The sequence below is a fragment of the Phodopus roborovskii genome, unplaced genomic scaffold (assembly GCF_943737965.1).
Source record: "Phodopus roborovskii unplaced genomic scaffold, PHOROB, whole genome shotgun sequence".
In the NCBI taxonomy this organism is placed as follows: domain Eukaryota; kingdom Metazoa; phylum Chordata; class Mammalia; order Rodentia; family Cricetidae; genus Phodopus; species Phodopus roborovskii.
In genome coordinates this window covers 33,004,538-33,029,216 of record NW_026126567.1, presented here as the reverse complement: position 1 = coordinate 33,029,216, position 24,679 = coordinate 33,004,538, and the positions used below count along the sequence as shown (strand labels likewise).

At 42.7% G+C, this 24,679-nt stretch overlaps 1 protein-coding gene across 1 annotated transcript in view; it reads right to left on the bottom strand.

Annotated features, from left to right (window-relative positions):
• Vstm4 (V-set and transmembrane domain containing 4) overlaps positions 1–24,679 on the bottom strand; it is an 83,383-nt gene that overhangs the window by 1,920 nt on the left and 56,784 nt on the right. Inside the window, exons 6-7 of the mRNA XM_051202568.1 lie at positions 21,120–21,226; positions 19,727–19,788 (exon numbers count right to left, since the gene is read on the bottom strand). Of these exons, the coding sequence (XP_051058525.1) occupies positions 19,727–19,788; positions 21,120–21,226 (169 nt within the window). The remainder of the gene's footprint in view (positions 1–19,726; positions 19,789–21,119; positions 21,227–24,679) is intronic.

The following is a 24,679-nucleotide window of genomic DNA, read 5'->3' as shown; positions in this document are numbered from 1 at the left end:
AAAATATTTAAAATCAAGTGCTGGGAAAGTACCAGTAATGTGCATATTGGTGGAAAAATGATTACTATAAAGAGAAAAAAATGTAAGGAAGCATGAATGAATAAAACAGGAAACAAGAAAGGTAACAGAATATAAATGAAGGAAATTTTACCCTGTTAGAAGATTGCTTGGCTTAACATACTAAAGATGGAAGCTGAAACACGGGGTAAAATGATAATGTCCCAGAAAAATATAAATGATAAATGCTAAGTGTAGGCAGTCTGAGTTTGCTAAATTCAGAGGGCCAGAAAGGAAGGGTTCCCTCCTGACGGCACTGGGAGAGCTGTTGGCAGAGCATTTCTGAAGGAAGCTCCTACGCAGGTCAAACCGTTTCATGTCATTACACTGATCAGAGGACAAGAAGGAAGCAAACCATGATGGTGTTAGAACAAACTCTGTGTTCATACACATTTTAATTCAGATTTATTCGCGAGGGTGAAGAGACACATCAATGATAGGTAATCATAGTCAGGTTGATTGTATTTTTGAACTCAAACATGGTTCAGCATTTTAAAATGATTTACACTAGTAAAAGATCAAAAGAAAAACCTCATCATTATCTCTATAGATGCTGGAAAGCCATTCAATAACATTTAAAAACCACTGTTGACAAAAATCAATCTCTGAAAGACATACACGATACAGCTGCACGATTTCTTAATATGATTAGGAGATGTTAAGATAATAAACAATTGGCAATCCAAGTCTGGTGGTATTAAAAACTATACAACTGAACTAATTTACATATGGTAATGTTGGCAGATGAATAGACATCTGTAGTGGGATAGTCACTGTCTCCTTCTGTGGCACTGACCACGCCCATTGGGGGTGGAGCCAGGGATGGAAGTGACCTGGGTTACTAGGTCTGAAGAGGGTGGGGGAAACTGCTTCTCTTGCAAGCAGCACGGGGACAGGAGAACTTCCGGAGGCATTCTTGGAAGCAGGAACCTGCTGGTGTTCACCTGTTTACATTGTGAGTTATTTCTCCCTGAATAAACATCTGTTCGGCCTAATTGTTTATCCTGATTCTTAGTAAACGGCGATATCTGGTGTCAGAAGTGGGATCGGGATTTTCACCCAGGCTGCAGAAGCCTCTCCCTCCCCTCCCCTCCTCCCTGGCCCCACCCCAATGGGCGTGGTCAGTGCCACAGAAGGAGACAAAGTGAATAAATATCCCACTACAGACATCCTTATCACTGGAACTGGCTAGAGACTCCAGAAGCTAACTGAGGTCATCTTTCAATAAATGCTATTGGAATATTTGGGAGAAAAATTAAATAAACCACACCTCAAATCACTCCAAATAAGTTTAAAATATGTAAACTACTAAAACTATTAGAAGAACATATACAGAACTTTTAGGAAAACCAGCTTAGGAGTAAGACAACTTTACAAATGGGGCGTTGTCTTTCTGTAGATGGCAAAATATTCTCTAGAGTCAAAAACAATAATAATAATAATAAAAAAAGAACAAGATGTGTGTAGCTCATATCTAAGGGGCTTCGTTTAACAGAGATCCACTAACAACCCACAAGGAAACAAAGCAGGGGTGGCAAAGACCTATGGCTCCCAGGAAAGGACTGACAACAGCTTTTACACAAATGAAGACAGACAGACAACCTTGCTCACCCACAGAGATGGATAGTTTTGCTTGCTTTTAGTTTTTGTTGTTGTTGTTGGGTTTTTTTTTTTTTTTTTTTTTTTGACATCTTCATACAATGTTGCAATGTGTTTTTATCACATTCACTCCTCCTCAGCGCCTCCCAGGTGCCCCTCCTCCCTACCCATCCACCTTTGTGTATGTGTGTGGTTTCCACCCAGTCCAATGTGTGCTGCACATATATTCTTGGATGTGTGGCCTTTCGCTGAAGCATGGTCAAACTATAAGTGGCAATGTTCTTGAAGAAAACTGACTGTCCCTCTCCCAGCTGCTGCCAGTTGCCAATGGCTCCTCCGCTAGGGGTGAGACTTAATGTTCACTTCTTCTCTTCATGCTTGGATTTGGTCTGGCTTGAATGGGGCTTGTGCATGCTGACACAATCACTATTATTGGAAGTCACAATTTTAAATCACACTTACGTGTGACTTTTTCTCTTTATGCTTCCAATGCTTTTATGCTTTTAAGTTGCCCAAACTAATATACAATGGAGTACTCTTTAACAACTATGGAGCTTGGGTTGGGGCTATAACTCTGCTGTATGCTGTTTGCCAAGTGTGTGCAAGGCCTGAGATTTGACCCTCAGTATCACAAATATCACTCAAAACTTATGGAGGTTTACATGGTCTGTATTCAGTGTTGTTTATGAAAATATTTGTGCATACATGCATATTGGCAAACGTCTGCACATGTTACCCTTGGAAATTAGCAACTGGAGAATCCAATAGCCATGGCTTCAAGGGGTGGAAACTGGGTGGTTGGGAAGACTCATTCTTTATTTTGTATTCTTTCCTTAGTACCTTTTAGATGTTACAGTAGGCAATCTATTTACCCAATGCACTGATTAATTTATATTTGTAATTAGATAAGTAAAAGTGACCACAAATTTAGAGTCATATTAACATTCTCATTTCGGCAACTCTGTGCTTCTAATTCACATATAAGACTTGAAGTTTAGGTTTTCAGTTTTTGTTTTGTTGTTGTTTTGAATCACATTCTTTAAAAACAAACAAAAACTATATGCCTCTATCTTTTTATCTTAGGGAAGTCCAGGACAAAGAAACTGTCGAATCAAATGTAAGCTTCTCAAATGGAATGTCAAAGCAGAGAGTTTTGTTCTTTTGAGACAAATGCTGAGATGATTGGAAACAAGGGGCCAAACGGGTAGACAAAGGACTTAATGCCAGCACAGCCGGCCTAGGCAACTTCCAAGGATGTGCACAAGGGTCTAGCCAGTTTTCAAGTTCAATGTTAAGCACATTTGTAGAGATGGAGTCTCTGTTTGCCTTTGAACACCAAAAGTCTTTACATTGCTTCTTAGTCGTCCACATCTTACTGGCCAACAAAGCCCCATGTACACGCTCGCCTTTAGCTTTAATTACATTTCACATTGTAATGATTCCATTTAGGAACACCACGTGTCTTCCAATAAGTACTCAAAACCCAACTCATGTAAATTTTAGAACCCAGGTTTATGAAATCATATTGTCCAGTTGTTTTATTGCATTACTTTGAAACTGTATTGTTTTCTAGCGTAGATTATCTGCTTATTCTTAAGTTATTTCATTATGCTTGGATATGAAAAATAACACCAGCTTTCTCAATACAGGTCACCAGGCTGGCTTGGCTGATCTGTTGTTTTCATACATTTTTATGATGTTCCTATAGTAAGCATAATTTAATAAAGCCAAAGCACACTAAATAAATAATTGCATCTAGAAAAGCAATAAAAACAAATAAAATTAGTACTTTCATAAGTGGAAAAGGTACTTCAATTACTGCTACAAGCAGCAACCTACCATAAAAATGTGTACAATCATTTCCCTTATGCATATTTCTGGAGTGTAATAATTTGATTGAAGATATGAGGCAGCACACGGGAGGCTCAGGGGTGTGAAGTGTATACAGTTTACAACAGAAGATGCATAATATCAGTGCTTGGCACCTTTAAAGAACCTATTGTTTTTCTGGCAGGCACAGTTGGCTGGCACCATCAAACATGTGCTTAACTACACTCCCCAGCTTGATCAACTGGAAATAGAGTCCTAGCAGCCAAGGAACATGAGCAACTGTGTCTTTCCCGCTGGTTTTCACCAACCCGCCTTTGTTTACATCGATGCCTCAGTAGAGCTTAGCACTATGTAAAAAATAGCTTAGAGATGGTTTCTGCCTTCTCAGGAAGACTAGGTAAGAAAGACCAGAGTACATAGTAAAGCCAGGAGCCAGGAACAGAGTGTGATGTCACCATCCCAGGTGGCAAGAACTTGCCATGGGACAGAACCAGGCGAGGGACCTGTGGCAAGGCCTCGAGTGCTATAGTTCAGGTACTCTCATTGGCTAGACAAACCCAACTGAGCTCAGTTAAGACACCATTCCCAGTGTCTACAGCAATTCCAGGCTTAGACAGAAGTCCTGAGGATGGACCAGGAGGCACTCTGAGTTCTCTACAGGCCACCAGTTCTCAAAACAGCACTCTTCAGGCCTGTGTGTGATACTCTGGATGCTGGACGATGGGATCACAGTTAGTCTTCTGTATCTGTGAGTCCTGCAAACAACTGTGGGTTGGAAATGTCTGGAGGAAAAGCTGCATCTGTCCTAAGCATGTGAACTTTCTTCCCACCGTTCCCTAAAACAATACAACACGTTGACTATTTATACAGCATTTGCATTATATTTAGTATGGTAAGCAATTTAGGGATGACCTCAGGTATACAGGAGGATATACAGAGCTACTTTGTGATGCAGATATGCATAATTTTATACAGGGGATTTGTCTTTGGTTTATGTGGGGGGGGTCCTAGAAGCATTCCCCTAAGGAATCAGAGGGGTGGTGATACACAGGCTGCAAAGATTCAGTCACACTAACCACTATTTGCAAACCCTCTTACAGCCTTAGGCTGCCCTGAGAGCATTAACAGGAACTTCCAAACTCACAGCCTCTGACCAAGCTGTCTGCTACACACAGATGCTGAATTTCCTGAAAGCAGACGGTGGAATGTCTAAACTGGTCAGCAGCATATCTTCAGGGCACTCTGCCTTTTACCCAGGCAACAGAAATGCTTGGTCTGATCTCCCTGTTATTCCTCAGAGCCGCTGTATGTCCAGCCCTTAAAATCCACAAGGGATTGGTTCCAAGAGCTGCATAGATACCAAAGTCCTCCAATGCCCAAGACCTTTGTATAGAAGTGTCATGTTCTTACATAGACGTACCCATGTTCACATGTGCATACACGTGCTTGTGTACAGTTTAAGTGATTTCTAAATGAATTATACTATGAGGCATAATGGAAAATTCTCTGCATATCATTGCTACACTGAGTTCATTTGGGTAATAATAAAAAGTAAAAGAGAAAAGTCTGTCCAAGTTCGGTACGGTTGCAATTCCCCCAAGTATCATCAGCCTGTAACTGGTTGAGCCTACAAGACACAGGATCTGCCATCTGCGGGCAGCTGCCTGAATCTCATACACCCTCAACCCTTTGGTCCTTTGTCACCTTTGATCTCCTTTTCATACATTTCTTATTAGGAAGGATGGGAGCCTTCCTACAGTCATGCATTTCTTACTAGGAAGGATGGGAGTCTTCCTACAGTTGGAGGGAGGTTCCCTAGTCAGTAGGTGACAGAGAAGATGCAATGAGACATTAGTACATTTAAGGGAACAAATTCCTCTTGCCTGTATCATTGCAGTCATGTGCATGGGGAGGAGAGGAGAACTTTAGCACGGTCCTCACCTGCCTGAAGAGCCTAGGGGCAAGAGGAATTTGGACAAGGTTCAAGTGCCAGCTACTTGACTTTGGGCAGTTCTCCCAACAATGCTCAGGAACAATAGTAACTAGCTAAATAGTCAGGTGTGAGTGTGTAAATGAGATGCGTGTGAGTACTCTGACAGTTTCTGCTCCATGTAAGGTGCTAAATACATGTGTGCCCAGTAAGTCCACATTCTGGCATCATCCCTTCCCATCTGGTCAGCTAAATGTCTTCTACCTTTGTACACTTTGAATCCTTTACACATCAACACGATCAGAGTGGGCCATATAATCCAGGATTTTTCTTTTTGATGGGGTAAGAGTCTGGGAAATTAGTTATAAGCTGAATTATGCCCCACTGACAAACTCCTGTGTTGTTTATTCCCCAGTAACTCAGAATGTGACTGCATTTGGAGAGGGGGTAAAGTAATCATCGGTTTAAGATGAGGTTGGTAGAGCAAATGCTGATCCAATGTTACTATTTCTTTACAGCAAGCATTGGGATACAGACCACTTAGAGGGATGGCACCATGAAGACATCTATAAGCTAAGGAGAGAGGAATCAGGGGAAGTTGGGCAAACTGCCATGTTGATCTTGGGCTTGAAACCTTGTTTGGAAAATATCTCTGGTGTATAAGTTACTTAGGTTGTGGAATTTAATTGTGGCATCCTCAGCATACTAGTCTATTGGTCACAGTATAGATGAAGAGAAAATGCTTTGTTTGGAGAAAGAAGAGATGAATTGCCTTCCCATGGATGAAACACACTAGGTCATGCCAACATCAGGGGTAAGGGAAGCAAGAGGCTGATGTCTGGTGTTATTCAGTGAGGAAGTAAGCTGGAAATGGAAGGTTCTAGCACCCCCTCATGCAGTCCTCCCAGACACATGCCTCCCTGCCGTCCTGCCCTCTACATCTTGGCCTTAACTCTGAGATGCAGTGAATCCACCTACATGGTGGGCAGCCAATGTGCACTGCCAGCTACTGGGAAGAGACGATAGGGACTTAGACATCTGTGTGCTTCCTGGGATAGGGGTGGTAGGCTCCATCGTGAGGGCAGAGTCAGTGACAGTAGCAACAGAGATGAGCTGCTCCCACCTGAATAAGGAGCATGGCCTCCAGCACACGCTCCCAGCCTTAGGGTGAACCCTAAATCATTTTCACCCTTCTGACTGAACACAAAGGCTCTGGGAGAGGAGGCGGGCTCACTGTTAGGTGTCTTCTGCCCAGTCCCCATGTGTCCCTGCCACCCACAGCTCCACAAGGCCAATTTTGGTTGTTGTTGTCTCTCTTCCCCTTGTGCTGAGGATACAGGAAGCAGCAGAGGATGTGGAGAGATCTTGCCTTTCAGGAAGAGCCTGGCCTGAGGTCTGGGACATGCTGAGTCAACGGCAGAGAAATCTTACAGAAATGGAACTGGAGCTGCCAAGGCAGCACGAATGAAAATTGAGGCCAGTGTGTTCAGAACAGCAGAGGGAGGTGAAGACAGTGCCTGGTCTAGGGTCTCAGAACAACCCCAAACCAGCCAAGGGTCCACATGACTGGGCCATAGCCGGTATCATTACAAACACACATTGACAGGCTTTTGTGGGTGTTTCTGTTTCTCTAGAGCAAATACTCCAAGTGGAACAACTAGGTCATATGGAAAATGTGTGTTTAGCTCTTAAGAAATCATCAGACTTCCGGAAGGTGTACCATTTGTCCTCCACCAAGAAGTGTGAGCCTCAACAGCTCCATTTCCTTAATGTCGGCTATTGTTTTCTTTACTCATTTTAGTAAGTGTCAGGGGTACAGTAATCCCCCATCCTTGGGGAAATCCACTAACCCTAGACTTAAACTCAACTTGTCATTGATGGCCATGGAGCCAGGTTGAATTCTCACACACAGCATGACTTCCTGTGATCACACAGGCTACAGCTTGGATGCTGCAGGGAGTCTTTGCGTTCTTGGTAGAAGAGTGAATGAGAAGTTCAGAGCTTCAGATGGCCTGCCTAGCCTCATCCTTCTGCTTCACCAATAGAGAGGTGCTGAGACCACAGATACCAGCTTAGGCTGCCTCTCTCGGCTCTAATTTAAGCCTTTCTCTGCCCCAGTTTAGGGTGATGGTTATGGAAAGTACACCCATGGGGAAGGAATGGCTTGAGTCTGCTGACACCAGGAAAACTGACCTCAAGAGATCCGGGAGTTATGCATCTCTTTCCAACACATACTTCAAGCTCCTAATGGGCACTTTCTGAGGATTGCATCTTGTGCACGTATTTCCATTGAGTCAACTGAAAGTTACCCTTCCTGGGTGAGCAGGGATTTAATGATCTCTTATGCAGACTCCTGCAAAACAATACTTTCTTGTAAAGATTGCAGCTGGTTGTGCATGTTGAATTAAATTTGCAGGAATAAGCGAGAAATGCAATTTTAGTAGCTGCCCATTGCCAATGTGAAGAGTTCAGTGAGGGTAATACCATTATCACAGCAACAGATCAATACCCAGGACATGGGAGTTTTGCACTCACGTCACCTTAGAGCTCCAGCCCGGGCTGCAGTTCTACAGAGTTGCAGTATCAGGAATCCATTTCCCCAAGAGACCATGAGAATTGTCAGGGGCAGACTTCCTCTTCTCCCTTCAAGATAAGTGCTCATTTTTTATTCAACAGAGAAGGAACTGGTAAAAATGAAGTTGCCCTGAAGCCCCTGCTCACCCAACCATGGTCGGTAAGGATGCTGAAGCTGAGTGTTTAGCACATTCTGCTCTCCCTGAGCAAAGCCTGGAGAGTCTCTGAACATCCACACTCAGGAGGGAAAAGTATGCCTTAGGCCCATCCATCATACTGATGCCAACATGCCTTGGAGATGAACTTGGCATTGTTGAGTTGCATGGGTCCCTTCCAATCATCTATATTGATATTTCTGAAAAGAGGATCTAGAGTTTTCTGGTGTGATGTTAAATAAAAACCAAGGAGGAAAATCAACAAAAGAAATACTTTTCTAAGACAGAAATGATAACCAACCCAGAGTGGCTCAGTGTGGTGCCTGAGACTTGGTCTTTTTGAGAAGAGAACTCAGCTCATTGACAACTAACTTTCACCCTCCCATTCATCCCTCACCTCTGTCCTGTGAGGTGGGGCCAATGGTCACACTCATCACCGATGAACAGATAGCTTTTAAAAGTCAGGAAGCTGCAGGGAGTGGTAACATGCCTACCACCTAGCACTTGAGAAGTGGAAGGAGAGTGATGAATTGGAGGGCAGCATGCACCACCCAGTAGCAAAGCCAACCAACCAAACAAACAAAATTGCAGAAACCTGTTTTATGGTACCAGATACACATGCGGGAGTCAGAGCCACCCATCCTATCTGGGAGCTGGTCCCTTGGAAAAGCACATGAACAGTATAGCATTTCAAGTCAAGATAGTGCACAGGGGTGGAAGTACAAGCTTCAGATCTAGGTGACCCAGACAGTTGGACAGCAGTCCGTATCCCTAAAAGTAGCCTGTGGTGGTTTGAAAGAAAATGGCCCCCAAACAGAGTGGCACTATCAGGAGGTATGGCCATGTTGGAAGAAGTGTGTCACTGTGTGTGTGGAGGTGTTGGGCTTCAAGGTTTCCTATGCTCAAAGCTACACTCAGTATGACACACAGTTGATTCCTGTTACCTGTGGGTCAGGATGTAGAACTCTCAGTTTCTTCTCCAGCACTGGCTGCATACTGCTTCGCTTCCCACCATGCTGATAATAGACTAAACCTCCGAACCACAAGTGATCCCCAGTTAAACTCTTTTATAAGAGTAGCTATGGTCAGAGTGTCTCTTCATAGCAACAGAAACCCTAAAATACAGGCATCAGACACCAATGGGGAAAGGAATGAAAGATCATTAGCTAAAACTGCATGGTTACAGACTCACAGGCAGTGCGAGCTGCAACTGAAGGTTCTGAGGATAAAGGGTGTGGCCTGCCTCATCCTCATCAGATGGCAGGCTTGGTGTGAAGAGATGGAGGATCCAAGGCCACACAGAACTGCCATCATTGAGAGGAGGTGATAAAGGAACGGGGAAGAGTTCTGATAAAAAGCCTTCAGGCTCTTAACCCCCTATTCTCACACAGGCATCAGGCTTCTGGAATAGGAACAGGTACATCTCTGACCAGTATGGGGTGGATGGAGGCTACAAGGCTCTGCTTTGACCAGCTTGAGTAGGAAATAGCTGCTGGATACTGGCAAGCAAATGGGAAGACTTAGAGAAGTTAATGACTGACTATAAGTCAATCACCAGGTCAATTCACCACTCTTTAGAGCAGAGGTCATTAATCTACCAGGAACTCTGCTGCAGGAAAAGTGTATGCTAGAAGCCTCTAAGACAACTTATGCTGCTGGGGCCAGAGGTCCAGAGGTCCAGGAAGACCAGTAACCTAAAGACCTTGAATCGTTTGCATCCCTAAAGCCAGTATGGAGCTATGAATGCTCACCAAAGAACATATTGATGATCTAAGTCAAAGTCCAGAGATTCAAGGGACCTAAAAGTCCATGGTACAGAGCACCCTTTGCTTTTGCTTCGGCCTGGGGGGGGGTCATATCTGTGGTTCTCACATCAATTTCTAATCTCTGTGTACTCACATAGGGTCTGATGGCCAGCAGTCCAATGTGCTCTAGGACTACAGGAGACAGGAAAGTCTGAACTCAGAAAAGAAGTGGAGACAAAGCTTTCATTTATTGAAGTTAGTTGATACCATGGACTGGATGAGCTTGCCAGAAAGTCCCCAGCCAAGCAAATTCACATAAGCTCTTAAGTTCAAAGAGTTCAAAGGACATGTGTTAAAGAACATGCTCAGTGTATGTTCAGTATGATGGAAAACCACATGCCCAGACTAACAACTCTTGGGGCAGCCACAAATCAATATCTATGTATGTAACATGTTGAAGCTAGCACAGGAAGATCAAGGACAAACCTTACAGTTTCAAGATTTTGCAACTTGACAGGGGGATGCCTCTAGATTTTACAAGCTACATTTTGCAAACAGGAACAAGATTGTAGATAATGGTTGCAGTGAGGCTCCCATACTTGAAACTTCTCCTGGCTGCACAGTGACTGCTCCATAAGCTGATGCAATCATTCATCTTCTTTCCCACATGAAGAAGGGATGCATGAATCCCCAGCTGCCAAAGTGTTTCTACAGGCAGTACTATTCTCGACAATGCTTTTGCTTAGGAAAAGAGAGTGGCTGCTTATCTGCTTCAACCATGAGTGTAACCTGAGAAGAACCTACCATTTTTATTCCTATCCTCATATGGCCTCACACATTGGATTACACAAGGGTCTCTGTGGTGGTGCTCAAGAGTTTTCCTCTGAGAACAAGAACCCTGCTCTTCATAAGCCTTATGGCTGTGGGAAATGCACCCAACCTCTCTATGTATATGGCCAAGAGTTGGGAGGGAGACTGACTGGGGCAGAGTGGAATTCTGTGAATGATGGGAGAGATGTACTGGCATGGTGGCAATGAGGAACACTTCAGTTCAGGGTCACTGTGCAAGAAACACCCCCATTTGCAGGAAACTTGACACTCAAAAGTAGAGCCATCCTATCCTATAGTCATGAACTCCAACAATGGTTAGGAAGTCATATTGAGTTTTAGAGATATAAACAAAGATAGGGACAGGCTTTTGTGTATTCATAGACAACACTTATAAGTATATAACAGAGGCCATGACAGAGAAAGGAACTTCATTTTCTATTTTAACATGTGGAAATTTTGAATTGCCATAATAATCCTACCTACCCAGTGATATCAAGGCAAAAAAATAATGGCCTAGAACCAACCATGCTTTTGATAGGAAGACTGGGTTCATAGTGAGGGAATAGGGACTTAATCACCAAGCACCTTGTTGGAACAGGTCACTACCTTGTCCTATTCGTGAAATGGAGACAGTAGGGGGGGGGGTTGTTCCAGAATTAAATGTGTCTCCTTATTGATAAGTATTAGAATAGGGTCTAAGCATGGAAAGAGCCACTGAAATATCATCATTCTAATCATCATCATCGTCATCACCACCACCACCATCATCACCACCATCACCACCATCATCACCACTATCTCCACCACCATCATCACCAGTACACCACTATCATTATCACCACCACCACCACCATCATCACCACTATCACCATCATAATCACCATCACTACCACCACCATCATCACTAGTACCACCACCACTATCCTCACCATTACCACCAACACCATTACCTTCATCTCCATTTTATCATCACTACTGCCATTACTATTACTATTATCACCATTGCTGCCATCATTATAGACACCACCATCACAGTAGTATCAGGCCATTGTCATGGTGTACAGAGCACAAGCTAAGTATTAAGATCAAATCTAAAATAGCAGTGAGGATGCCTGATAATTTGTAAAATTTACACTAGAATATATAATGTGGGCAGTGAGTACACATAGACTACATTAATAATTCACATTCTTCATCTTCATGCACACTCCAAGCAGAAAGTTCTAAAGCTATATACAACTGGCTTTCGGCCATCATCCATGTTTATTGATGATTTATCAATTTAGGAGTTGAGAATTTAACCCATCCATAGAGTCCAAGCTTGCCTTATAAACACAGGCCCCTGGGTTCAGTCCTCAGCCCTGGGGGTGAGGGAGAAAATTAAATTTATCTCTAGACATGTATAATAATAAATTATAATTTAATATAGTCAGAGAAAAAGGAGCCCTCAAATGCATCATTGTTTGCTTGTGAGCTCAGAAAATCACAGAGATTTTCTTCCTGACACTTTGGATGCATGTTTTACATATGTTGATGGTTTGTATTCTTTCTTTCCAAAATGGCACTTCATTTCCAGTATTCTCCATCTGAGATTGAAGAAGTCTTTTAATAACAACTCTGAAATACTCTGTTCAAAACCGAGCTTTTAAATGAAATAGGCTTAAAAATATCAAATGTGAGCAGAAATGATATTGTTCCACAAGATTACAAAACCAAAATAGAGCAAAAAAGTTTTTTTTTAAAAAAAAAATTTCCCAGCAGTGCAATGATCTCAGAAATGAAGTGCCCAATAAAGGCAGCAAATCAGCTAGGCTGAGATGGAAAGCAAGCCATGGCTCTTCAGGGAGGGACAGTCTCTGCAGCCTCAGGGGACAGACTGCCCAGAGTGTGGCCCAGCTTGACTCCTGGATGTAGTAGGACTAGACACCAGGAGAGGTCATCTATGGGGTAGGACCTGCTGGCCATCCAGGCCTGCTTCCCACCTGGACCCTTCTGCAGGCTGGCTCATCACCTTTGCCAGATGGCTCAGGCTCTGCCCTGCCCAGCACCTTGCACACTGCCTGTCAGTGTTCAGTGGGCACTGGAGCTGAAAGAGTGATCTGAATGAACCTGCTGTGCAGCAGATAAAGAAGCTCACCTTCCTTTAGAGCCAGAGTCTCATCAGCCTTCACAACTGAGAGGCGGCCTCCATCTGTGACACTTCTACAGTGGAACTCACAGTCTCCACCCCCCTCCCCAACTCCAGTGAGGTTCCCAATGAGTCCTTAGTACACTGCCTTGTCTTAAAAGTTTCCATTAGTCACCCACACACACATACACACAGCACACAAATTGTCAACGCCTTAACCTACTGCTACTGGCGTCTCAAACATTAGCAAGGCACCTGACTTGGCAGGTGTGTATGGATACAGCCATGAGCCTCAATGCTCTTACACAAACTGTGTGGCCTTCGTGGAATGGCAGCCCCAGTGAACAGACTCCCTAAGCACAGGATGCTCTCATTTCCACTTGCTCTTGATCACTTCCGGTTTCTGGAAGCCCCGGTGCCTGCTCTCTCTGGAGGAGAGGCCCACGAAACCAAATGACTTCTGTTTCCCCCACTCTCATCCCCTTCAAACACTTCAGCATGGATTTTCCCTCCAGTCAACATACATAACTCCCTGTGACAATAATGGGGTATGTACGTGCACCAAGGGGGGCATAGAATTTTATCTCTGCAAAAATGGTACTAGCATGGTACAAGCAAAGTTTTTGTTTTTTTCCCAAGGCTTTTACTTGGGGCAATATATTGTACATGTGGTTGTGGGTTTTTTTCCTTCTTTTTAATTTTAAATTGAGATTATGAACATATTTTATGCAGGTTAATATATCCTTTTCATGTAAAATTTAGCTGAAACCAGTTCTAGCACATTAACGACAACAAGAGAAATTCTCTGGCTTATTATAAACATCTTTCAAGAAACCTGAAAAGCATGTCCTCTGGAAATAATTTTGTTGGGATCTGGAATATTATTAAACTCCTCTCAGAATTCTATCAGTGGTGCCTAATGAGCCTCGGAGCCTTTTCTTACTACTGAGCAGAGGAAACGTTGTTTTTGGCCTTGGCAATATGTTCTGGGTGGTAAAAGGCGGCTGGAGGAAGGGGCTATGTAAACAGAACAGCACAAGGGCCCTGGCCTCAGCTGATCAGTCCATGGTTTTCAATCAGGCACAGAGAAGCAGACTCCTTGCACAGGTCCTTCTGACTCTGGTGGAATAAAGGACTTTTCTGACCACTGAGCTTTCCGATCTTTGGGTTTCCTTGAGAGGAGGGAGTTTACTGAAGACTTTGGAATGGTTAAAACCACTGCCAAATAATCTAGATAGTACATGTTTAGTGCTCGGGCTATATAAAGAACCTCCCAATGTGCCAGAGAGCACACACACACTCCTAGCTCAATTTAAAAAGTGAACTAAGAGCTTCCGTATTTCTTCAAAGAAGACAAAAGTAGCCAATAAGACCATGAAAAGATGTTCAATATCACTTGTCATCATGGAAACAGGAACTTTAAAAGCACCGTGGAATACTATTTTATACACATTAGGGCCCCACTATTAAAAAGGGAGAAGAGGGATTTGGAGGAAGAAAAAACTGGAGGAAAAGGAAGGGAGAAGAATGGAAAGAGGGAAAGGGAGGTGAGGGGGAGAAGGACCAGGCAAAGGAGGAAAGAAAAGATGGGGATGTGGGGAAATCAGTCCTTGTGCAGTGTTGGAGGATGTGTAAAATGTTTCAGCTGATTTGGCACAAAATGCGGTGCCCCCCAGCATGCAGAGATTTATCATTCAATGTGGCAAATTTACTTCCGTGTTCATACTTCACGGAATTGAGAGGAGAGTCCTAGATAGATGAGTTTATGCCCATATGTATAGTGTTCAAAATAGTTGTAAAGGGGTGTGGGTGTCAACTCAGTGTGCACTGTAGCAGAATGTGTACACAAAATGTTACATGACACATCCATGCAATGGCATGTAGTTCTGTCTTAGGAAGAAAGGCAATTCTAACATGGGTTACAACATGGATGAAGGACCCAGAGGCGTGGTGTTAAATGTAGCAAGCCTGCCAAATATATTCAGTAAGGGCCCAAATTAAAATTGTGGGTGACAGATTTGTGGAGGAGTGGGAGCTGAGAGCAGGAGACCTCAAGGAGAAGCCTTGTGGGGATCAAACAGTACCTCTGTGGAGGCAAGAGGAGGGCGGGCAACAGATGCAGGACCACAAACCGTCTCATGTTTCTGGGGCAGGAGTGGGTGGGACAGGACCTAGGAGGCAGTGACAGATGATGATGGGCCTCTTCCCTCCCACTCGCAGGAAGCCATGCTTTATGCCAGAGGCAAAGGGGAGCCATTGGAATATTCTAGTCAGGGAAATGCTAGGGTTGGAGCAGTTTTAAGAAAGCCCCCAGGCAGCAATGCAGTGGATGGATCGGAGGGAATAAGACAGGCTCCATGAGACCCACTGGGAAACATGGTAATTAAGCCCACAGTGTTCCTGATTTTTCTGTCTTCAGCCTCTTGCTCACAAGTACACATTTTCTTTTTGGACAATAGGGGTGCCCTGACCCTTCAGCAACCCTGTCACATGGGGCTTAATTACAGAGAGGAGGGTCTCATGGGAATGCTGTAGAGCAGGGCAGGATGCTGACTGGGGCACAGTGGACAGCAAACCCGTTCAACCCTAAGAATGATTCTCACTTTCTCATTAATTTTGGGTGCTACTAACATCACCCCCTTAACTGATGCTTTCACCCCTTTAAACTCGGGTTGGCTTCCACATCAGACACTGTATTTTCTTCCCCCAGCCTCTAAGTCAATAAATTGGCCCAGTGCAATTTTAAAAAACAATCAGATGCACCGGGGAGCTCTCTCATTCTCCTGAAGTGAGGAGGGTGTCAGGATGTTTCCTGGAAGTGTGGGAAGTCACAGGCTCCCAAGGCAATGTCATGGGAGAATTTGACTTGGGTGAGGACACCAGGAGTCCCCAGAGGGTTCAGTGACTTTTGGAGTCCATGACCCAATTTACAAAAACAAACATGTGCCTCTGTTTCCAGAGTGTTCTGAGGGCCCAGAGGCTTTTTGTTTTTTTGTTTGTTTATTTTTGCTTTCTAATCTGTTATAGTGGTAGTGAGCCTAAGCCTGCTATTTAAGTGCTTAGCCTCTGAATTCCATCTCCGGGACAAACTTTTCTGAGTGTGTTCTCTCACTCTCCAGAAGATGAAGGACAGCTGATGTTAGAATAAAGACTCTTTGCAACCATGAAGACTTACTGGGCCGACTGCACCATCAGGACCACCAGGCAGTACCACTGTTATGGGGGTCTCAACCCTAACTAACAGACTTCAGAAACAGATTGCTGCATTTGGTATTGTTTAAATAAGGGATGGGGAGAGCAGTTTTGATGCCTTGATTTTAAAATGCCTCTCCCTAGCTTTCTTTCTTGTTTCTTTATCATTTACAAAAACAGCAGCAAAAACTTTCCAACCACCCTTAATCTCTAAAATATGCATTTCTTGTAAATGATCATGTTGTCTTAGGGACATTAAAAAAATAATTCAACCTCCTTATCACTTGAGTGTTGCAAACACTGAGATTAATACATGTCACCTGGTGGACCCTATAGTCGAGACAAGTGACAGGAACCATAAAACACCTAGAAGAGAAGCTGGTATACAGTAGGTGATCAATAAGTGAATGGAGGTTCTTAGGCCTTCTTCTCAAAGGAGAGGGTACATTAGTTTCTAGAATGAAGGACTGTGGGGTGCTGTAGCCTAGAACCTATCCAGGATGCACCCTTTTACAGTGTGTGTGTGTGTGTGTGTGTGTGTGTGTGTGTGTGTGTGTGTGTGTTTCTAAGTTATTATCTAAATTGCCCATTAAGGTATGTTTGAGTCAACAAGTAGCTATTGACTTAAGTTTCAGCTACCATCAGGACTTATTGATCAGAGAAATAAATATTGACCAAATTGAGACTGAGGTCAATGCTAGAGTCCTGGGGCAATAAATCTTAATATTTATTGGGAATTTTTACTCTAAAATGTTGGTCAGACAGAGGTTTTGTTAAGGTCAGCTCTTTTTTTCTTGTGTGTGTGTGTGAATTGCTTTGGTGTAAACTGGTACCAAAATTAACTTGACTATGAGAATTTGGTATAAATTTTTTTTTAATTCTTTACATCTTAAATAATCAAAAGGTAATTTTGTATTTAAAGAATTGTTAGTAAAAAAAAATCATATTGAGGTTGGCGAGATGCTCAGAGTTCAAGAGCACCTGTTGTCCTCATTTCATTTCCCAGCATCACGTGGTAGCTCACAATCATCTGCCACTCCAGTTCCAGGGGATCTGATGCCCTGTTCTGACTTCACAAGCACCAGGCACACATACACACATGCAGGCCAAACACTCATATACATAAAACAAACTATACAAACTGCAAAGGGGAGATTTTGTCAAACAATTATTTTGAAATATATGTAATCACCCTGATCTACTTTTAGTGACAAAAGCTTCATAGACTGATCACTTACAAATATTTTATTTTATTTCATGATTTACTTTGTATCGTCTCATATTTATAGAGATTTTTTTTCTATAAATTTTTTTACATCAGTAAAGAAATCTTGGGACTGGAGAGATGGCTCCATGGTTAAGAGCACTGGATGCTCTCCCAGAGACCAGGGTACGATTCCCAGAACCCACAAGACAGTTCACAGCCTGTTCCAGGGGATCTGACTCCCTCTTCTGGCCTCTGGCACTGCATACATGTAGTGGACAGACAGAGATGCACACAAAACACCCACACACTAAAATAAAAGTAAAAACATACATCAAACATACATCTGGAAACTTTAAGTTGAAATGTTTTGAAATAAGTTTTCTTATTTCAAATAAGTCCCCATCCACAGAAGCTTCAGTTCACACAAATGTAGACAGAAGGGTCAGCAATGAACACTTGCATTGGTACTCCATTCATTATTTTAATTGTTGTTGAACCCAGTCTTCTGATAAGTCACAAAAACAACAACCATTCAAGACAGAATTTTGTATCCATGCACTGCACAGCCTGGTTTTATGTTTAATGGATAAAGGAGAAGGGGCCTACAGGCTGTAGCCTAAAGAAAGTTTTGATTCAAGACTGCTGACTGTCTCCCAGCTGACTGTGGGACTCCATCACTCCCCTTAAATGGAGTGTCCATGTGTCCTCACAGACAAAACTGGCAGATGAGGGACAAGTCTTACTGTGAAAAGTAAATATGGGGACACGTAGGAAACATATGCATGAATGTATTCTATGCACACCATTGGATGTCTAACAAAGAACAAAAAAGAGAAGTCTAATAAACGGCTGTTTGCTATCATGGACATTGTAATAGCTTTGACAATATTTTTCCTTTCACACACATAGCACAAATAGTTATGCTGGACAATGTTAGCAGCAGAACAAATCATGGACGATCAAACACTGAAAATACTACATAAATGTCTATGCATATATTGATATCAAAAGAATTAGTGAATAAAAAGTGAGGAAATGGAGAAGATTTTACTAACAGAACTCTAAGCGACAAAGATAGCCAAGCTGAGGGAAATGGAAGACTGCTATTGACATGCCACCACAGAAACACCCTCAGACAAAGGCAAGGATGAATGTGAAATATGTGAGCAGAAGCCTTGATGTAGCTCTCTAAAATAATAATTATTAATCATTGTGGTGGTACACAGGTCCACAAATTCTGATTTCTTCCCCTTTGAAAGGCTGTGCCTAAGTTCTTTTGCCTGCTTTGACTGTGAACTGGACTTCGGGCCTGGCTTCTGACATATAGGGAACAGACAGAAAAGAAAAAACAAAAACAAAAACAAAAAAACCATCGAGGAATCTGGCAGGTGTGGCCTTCACTGTAGGTTGAAATGGACATCCATCTTAATGACACACAGCTGCCCTCCCCATCATCAGTTTCAGTTACAGGTAATCAACCTCCATTAGAAAATATTAACAGAAAAGTTCCAGAATTAAAAAAATCCCTAAGCTTTTAAATAACCATTTTAAATAAATCTTATAATTGTTCCATGTTAGAATTGGCCATTGTTACTCTACTGTGTCTAATTTAGAAACAACATTATCACGGTTATGTGTGAAGAAAATGGAGCATGAATTTGTAGGGTTTGATACAACCTATGGTTTCAGGCATCTGCTGTAGGGTGCTGGAATATCTCCAAAGTGGACAGCCAGAGGAGGTGCTTCATGGACATCATGCTGAAGTTAACAACTTACAGCGGTGGTTCTCAACCTTCCTAATGCTGCCATCCTTTAGTATAGTTCCTCATGCTGCGGTGACCCCAACCATAAAACTACTTCTGTTGCTACTTCATAAATGTAAACTTGCTACTGTTATAAATTATAGTATAAATATGATATGCAGGATATCTGATATATGACCCCCATGAAAGTGTCATTCAACCATCCCAAAGGACTCGTGATCCACAGGTTGAGAACTACTGCCTTAGAGCAACACACCTCAGCTATGTAAGATGTTAGCAGTAGTAGGCGAAGGTCAACAAAAACTCTGATGCCTCAAAGATTACTTCTGTAATCTAAAGTTATTTCAAAGTTTAAAAAAAAAAGATTTAACACATTTTCCTGGAAAGATCATTAGCATCCTCTCCAGAGAATTATTGGCTAAATTAAGAAGCAGGTCCACTTCCTGTTTTATACCCTTCTGTATATGACGTGTTTGCTCTTGTTTTGTAGGGGAGCTTTTACAGTGAAAGGTAATTCCATTTTGATTTTCTTGGACAGTCACTGAGAAACTAAGTGGAGAAAAAAGGCTCAAAATCTGAGAAAAGAGAATGCCTTTGGGAACAGAGGTAACAGATAACAGATTTTCAACGTATTTAGAGCTCATAGAGGTACTGTTGGACCCTTGCACAGTTTCTTGTGTTAGAAGGACCACAACAACAGAGAGCAATTACTCACCAGCGTGACTTTCCTCTGTGGTTTCAGCAGCTTTGGTTTGTGGAATGTGGTGACTATTGGAGCTGTGGAAGGACACCAAATTTCAGCTTGAAATTCCTCCAAGGCCTCTTAGTGCCCACCTTCCGCAGTCATCACAGACACTGTGTTCAGACAGTGTGAGCCTTCCTACCCCCCAAGAAGCTTCTGGAGTAGATATCCTTGGGCATTCCTAACTGGAGGACAACTGTCCCTCATCTCTAGACATGTCATTGCCTCCCTTAGGTCAGGTCACAACAGTTCTGCATAGGTCTCTGTTGCCTGCACAGAAGTCAAGGGTGTGAAAGACAACCAGGAGCCCTTGGTCAAAGCTGAGGTAGAACTTTTCCCTGGAGACTCTGCTCTCTCCCTGATCCCAAGGACAGTGGCTAACCCTCCCCCAGTCCTGTGAGCTCATCAAGGAGGGGCTTTCTGTCCCAGCTTATAGAAACAGAGTTTCTTCTGCCAGTGTCATAATTAGTTTTGACTGACATGACTTGAACTTGGAGTTGAAATCCCAGTCCAATACTTCAGTCCCCACGTGCAATCTATATCTTTTGTAACTAGGACAATGCCCACCCTGCAGAGACTGACACAATATAGAGGTGTGAGCCCTGGCTGAGGTGACCTCTGCTCCTTCCCTCCCACGCTCTCACACCTCCCAACCTTCTTTCCTTTCAGGTATACCTCTTCTAGCTTCTCCCACAAGGCTCAGTGAAGAGACATCATCAGAACCCAGCGAAGAGATAAAATGCATTTTGTCATGTTAGTTTCCTCTTATAACTATACTTCAAATTTGTTGAGGGGTGGACATCCAGATAGGTCAGTCTAAGTATCTAAATAGGGTCTATCCTCGGTTCTGATAAGATCCATGACTCTTTTTTTTTTTCTTTCCCATTTAAGAAACCCCTTCCTTGCTCATTCCTATTGCTGTAAATAAAAACAGCAACCACAGAATAACCAATAACAGGTATGTATCTTACCAGCAGACTATGTCTGAAATGTACTGTGTACATCATTAAACATCAGAAGTGTTCTTTCTCTTTAAGAACCAAGAAGATGTTGCCAGACCCCGCCTCACCTCACTGTTTAAAAGTCCACAGTAAATTCAGTATGGGCTTTCCTGTGCATGTTGGCTTACCTCAATGCCGATAGCCAAACCTATGGTGCCCTGTTTCCCATCTCATCCCGGTTTGTTATGTCTAGACTCTAGCCGTGTGTGTGTGTGGGGGGGGGGTCTGTTTGTATTACAGTAGCACTGAATGACAAGTCCCCCATCCACCTACTCCTCTGCCCCAATCCCACAGTTGACTCCAGGCTTACCCCTGTATCAATCAAGTTGACTTCCACTTAAGAAGTTTCAGGTCTTGAGTCTTACCTTTGGCAGGGACTGCAGGTGGGACATCTACCTTCTCCTTCCGCCTCTTGCCCTTCTGTGGCTGCAGTGGGGCCAAGCTGGTGACACTGGTGACAGTCTCCCCTGAGCTGCAGAAGAAAAAGGCTCAGATGAAGCCAATGTCTATTCATTGCTGAAAATCAGAATGGGAGCTCTTGACTCCTTATGGAGGTCTATAGGCAGGGAGTGTCTTACATTGTCTCTAGAGATGCCCGCAAGTCTGCCACTCTCCCTTGGCCATGATAAAGGTGATGAAGTGAACAGTTTGAGACTTATGATGTGCTTCTCAAAGTTCAAATCCCATGAAATAACCAAGGACCAACTTGTTCACATTAGTTTGGGAAGTATGAACTGATGGCCACTAATGATGTCACCAAAGATATACATGTACTTGAGCTAGCTCCCCAAGAGTCAACATTCTTTTTCCATGTCTTTGGATTCCATAATCTCCAAACCAAGTGCCTCTTGGCCAAGTAAGAAGGGACTTGGGGGAGCTGCACCTTTAGGATTCTCCATAAGTACAAGGTGCTTGCTTCTGTAAGCGTCTTCATCTTTATGACAGGCAAATGAGTTTGCTCTGAGAAATGTCATCTTTCCAGTCAGCTGATCCTGTGGAACCACTCAAGTATCTGTTTCTTTTTATGTGCTGTCCATGATAAAAACAATTGATGGGAATGACTAGCCTTCTATTAAAGAAAATCAAAGCCCCTGGAACTAACACACCGCTCTAAGCTGTTAATAAGCAGGGAACAAGTGAGCTAAGCTGTTCTTGGCTCTTACAATATTCACTGCTACTGAAAGCAGTACAAGGAAGAAAGGGTTTGCTTTGGTTCACAATTAGAAGCCCCAGTCAGTTGTGGCAGAGAAGTCATGGCAGCATCCGTAGGAGGCAGCTAGTCATATTGCACCCATACTCAGGAAGCAGAAAAAGATGAATATGCTGTGTTCAGCTTACATTTCTCTATTTATTCAGTCCAAGCTATTAGTCAGTCCAAGGGCTGGTGCTGCCACATTTAAGGTGAACTTTCCACCTCAGTTCAATCTCTCTGGACGTGTCAGAGGTGTGTCTTTGTTGATTCTGAATCTCCTCTAGTTGATGAAGGCTAGTCATCTGATCCTTCTACATGCGTTGATGTCCATGGGCTTCTCTGAATAGGCAACAGTCTTCCTTCAAAGCTTCCCTATTGGCTCCAGCAACTCACAAGGAAGCTCACTGTAGAATCTGTTCCCAGACACAGGGTCCAGCTTAGCAGAGATGGTTCTCAAGAAAGTCTGTCTCCCCAGGCCATGAAAAATCTCTGAAGTGGTCAAGACCATGATCAATCATCAAAATGAACAGTCAGTAGAGGGGTAATTTGTGTCTCAAAGGAGAGCCCCACATGTGTAAACATGCTAAAGTTATCATGACAAGGTAGAAAAAGAAGGGACTTCCTTTCCCTGCATGCCAGAATGGAAAGAATCAAATCCGGGTGAGCACTCTTGACAAACATGCAGAGCTTCTCCGAGTGCAGACCTTCCCTGGTGGAAAACAACTTGGCAACATCTACCAAAAATGACTGAGCCTTGACCTCTTAGACATAGCAGTCTCACCTCTGAAAATTCTTTGCATGAATGTCACGGTGTGCACGCATGAAGTGATATGTGCACAAGAGATAAGCATTGTATCTCTGCAAAACTCCAGCAGACATCACAACAGCCCAACTGTCACCAACTGGCTGGTTGAGTAAAGTACGTTTTGTTTGTTTTTGTTTCTTGTTTGTGTGGTCTTGTTTTTTGTTTTGTTTTTTGTTTGTTTGTTTGTTTGAGAGGGTTTCTCTGTAGAGCTCTGGCTGTCCTGGAACTTGCTCTGTATGCCAGGCTGGCCTTGAACTCATAGGGATCTGCCTGCCTCTGCCACCCAATTGCTGGGATTAAAGATTAAACCCAACAAGTATGGTTATCTTTATAAAGCTGGTAGTCTGTGGTTGAAAACAGGAATAAAGCAGTGACCTATGTACTGATGAAGCAAGACACATTGTTGAAAGAAAAATTCCAAGTATTAGATACATTTATAAGTGAAAAATCTACTTCTTACATAAATAGGGGAAACAAGATATAAGCTAGAATGAGCTTACCTATCTATAAAGAAACATTAGAAATCGTCAAGGGTCTTGAGAATAGGGATGCTGGGGAAACTACACAGACTGGAGATAGGATAGAGAATTATTGTTGATTACATTTAAAATTATAAACAAGTAAATGTAGACATGTAGTTACAGGCTATTGTAACAGTGGTCCTAAATATTTAGAAACAAGTGAAGACTCACTCACATAGTGTGGGAAAAAGCCTAAGGATGTGTCTCCACTGAGATTCCCCAAGGATGACTTATTTTCTTTGGGAACAGGCTAAGTGGTCATAGCTGTAGAGTGCAGGGCCCACTGTGTAAATTCACAAATAGCTAAAAGGAATGGGAGTTTACAGAATTCTGACCACCAAGAGCAAACAAGGGCTTGCTTAAACAGACAAACACACAGAGCTTGGTTCTGCAGCCTTTTAAACTCTTGATATGTTTATTATTTTTCTTTTCAAATAAAACCAGGCAGTTTTGTGGATTAAAATGGTAATTATAGGCATGGAAATGAAAGGAAATAAGCCTGTCATGACCACAACATGACCTTTGTAAATATTTCCACAACTGTTCTTTTCTTCTTTAAAAGAAAACAAAATGACTATTTTTAGAATGGTTTTGGGTTCACAGAAGAATTGAGAAGGTACAGAGATTTTCCCAACACCCCATGCTCTGCAACTGAGAAGCCTGTGCAGAATTGTCAGGAGCATCCATAGCAATACTAGGTAATATCAGGGTTCACTCTTGCGCTCTATGGCTTTGGACAAATATACAGCATAGGCAGCATTATAATAATCTATAGAGGGGCTTCACAGTCCTAAGAGTCCTCTGTGCTTTGCCCATCCTTACTGTTCAGGTCTCAAAAACCATTGACCCTTGCTTTAACTGGTTCTAGAACACTGTAAGCTTGTAAATACACCAAACATAGACTACTCAGACCAGTTCACTTGATAATAAGCACTTAAGGCTTCCTTCTCCAAGTCTTTTACTAATTTGGTAGCTCATTTCTTTATAGTACCAAATACTATTCCATTGTCTGGTTGTCATGTAGTTTACTCATATATTCACCTAAATAATGATGTTTCTCTGAGAAATTAGGAATACAGCTTCTATAAACAGGTCTTTATATGAGTAAAATATTTGATACTATGTTTTTGTAAATTGCATTAAATTATAATGTGACACTTTCTTTTTATTTAATCTATAGTTTTCAAATTTTTATATTTTCCTATCATTCTAATGAGAAGATAAGCTGTAGTTTACAAATGAACAACTGATTGATTTTCTTTGCTTTTCGAGACAGGGTTTCTCTCTATGCAGCCCTGATTGTCCTGGAACTCACTCTGAAGACCGGGATGGCCTTGAACTCACAGAGATCCATCTGCCTTTGCCTCTGCCTCCTAAGAGCTGGGATTAAAGGCATGTGTCACCACC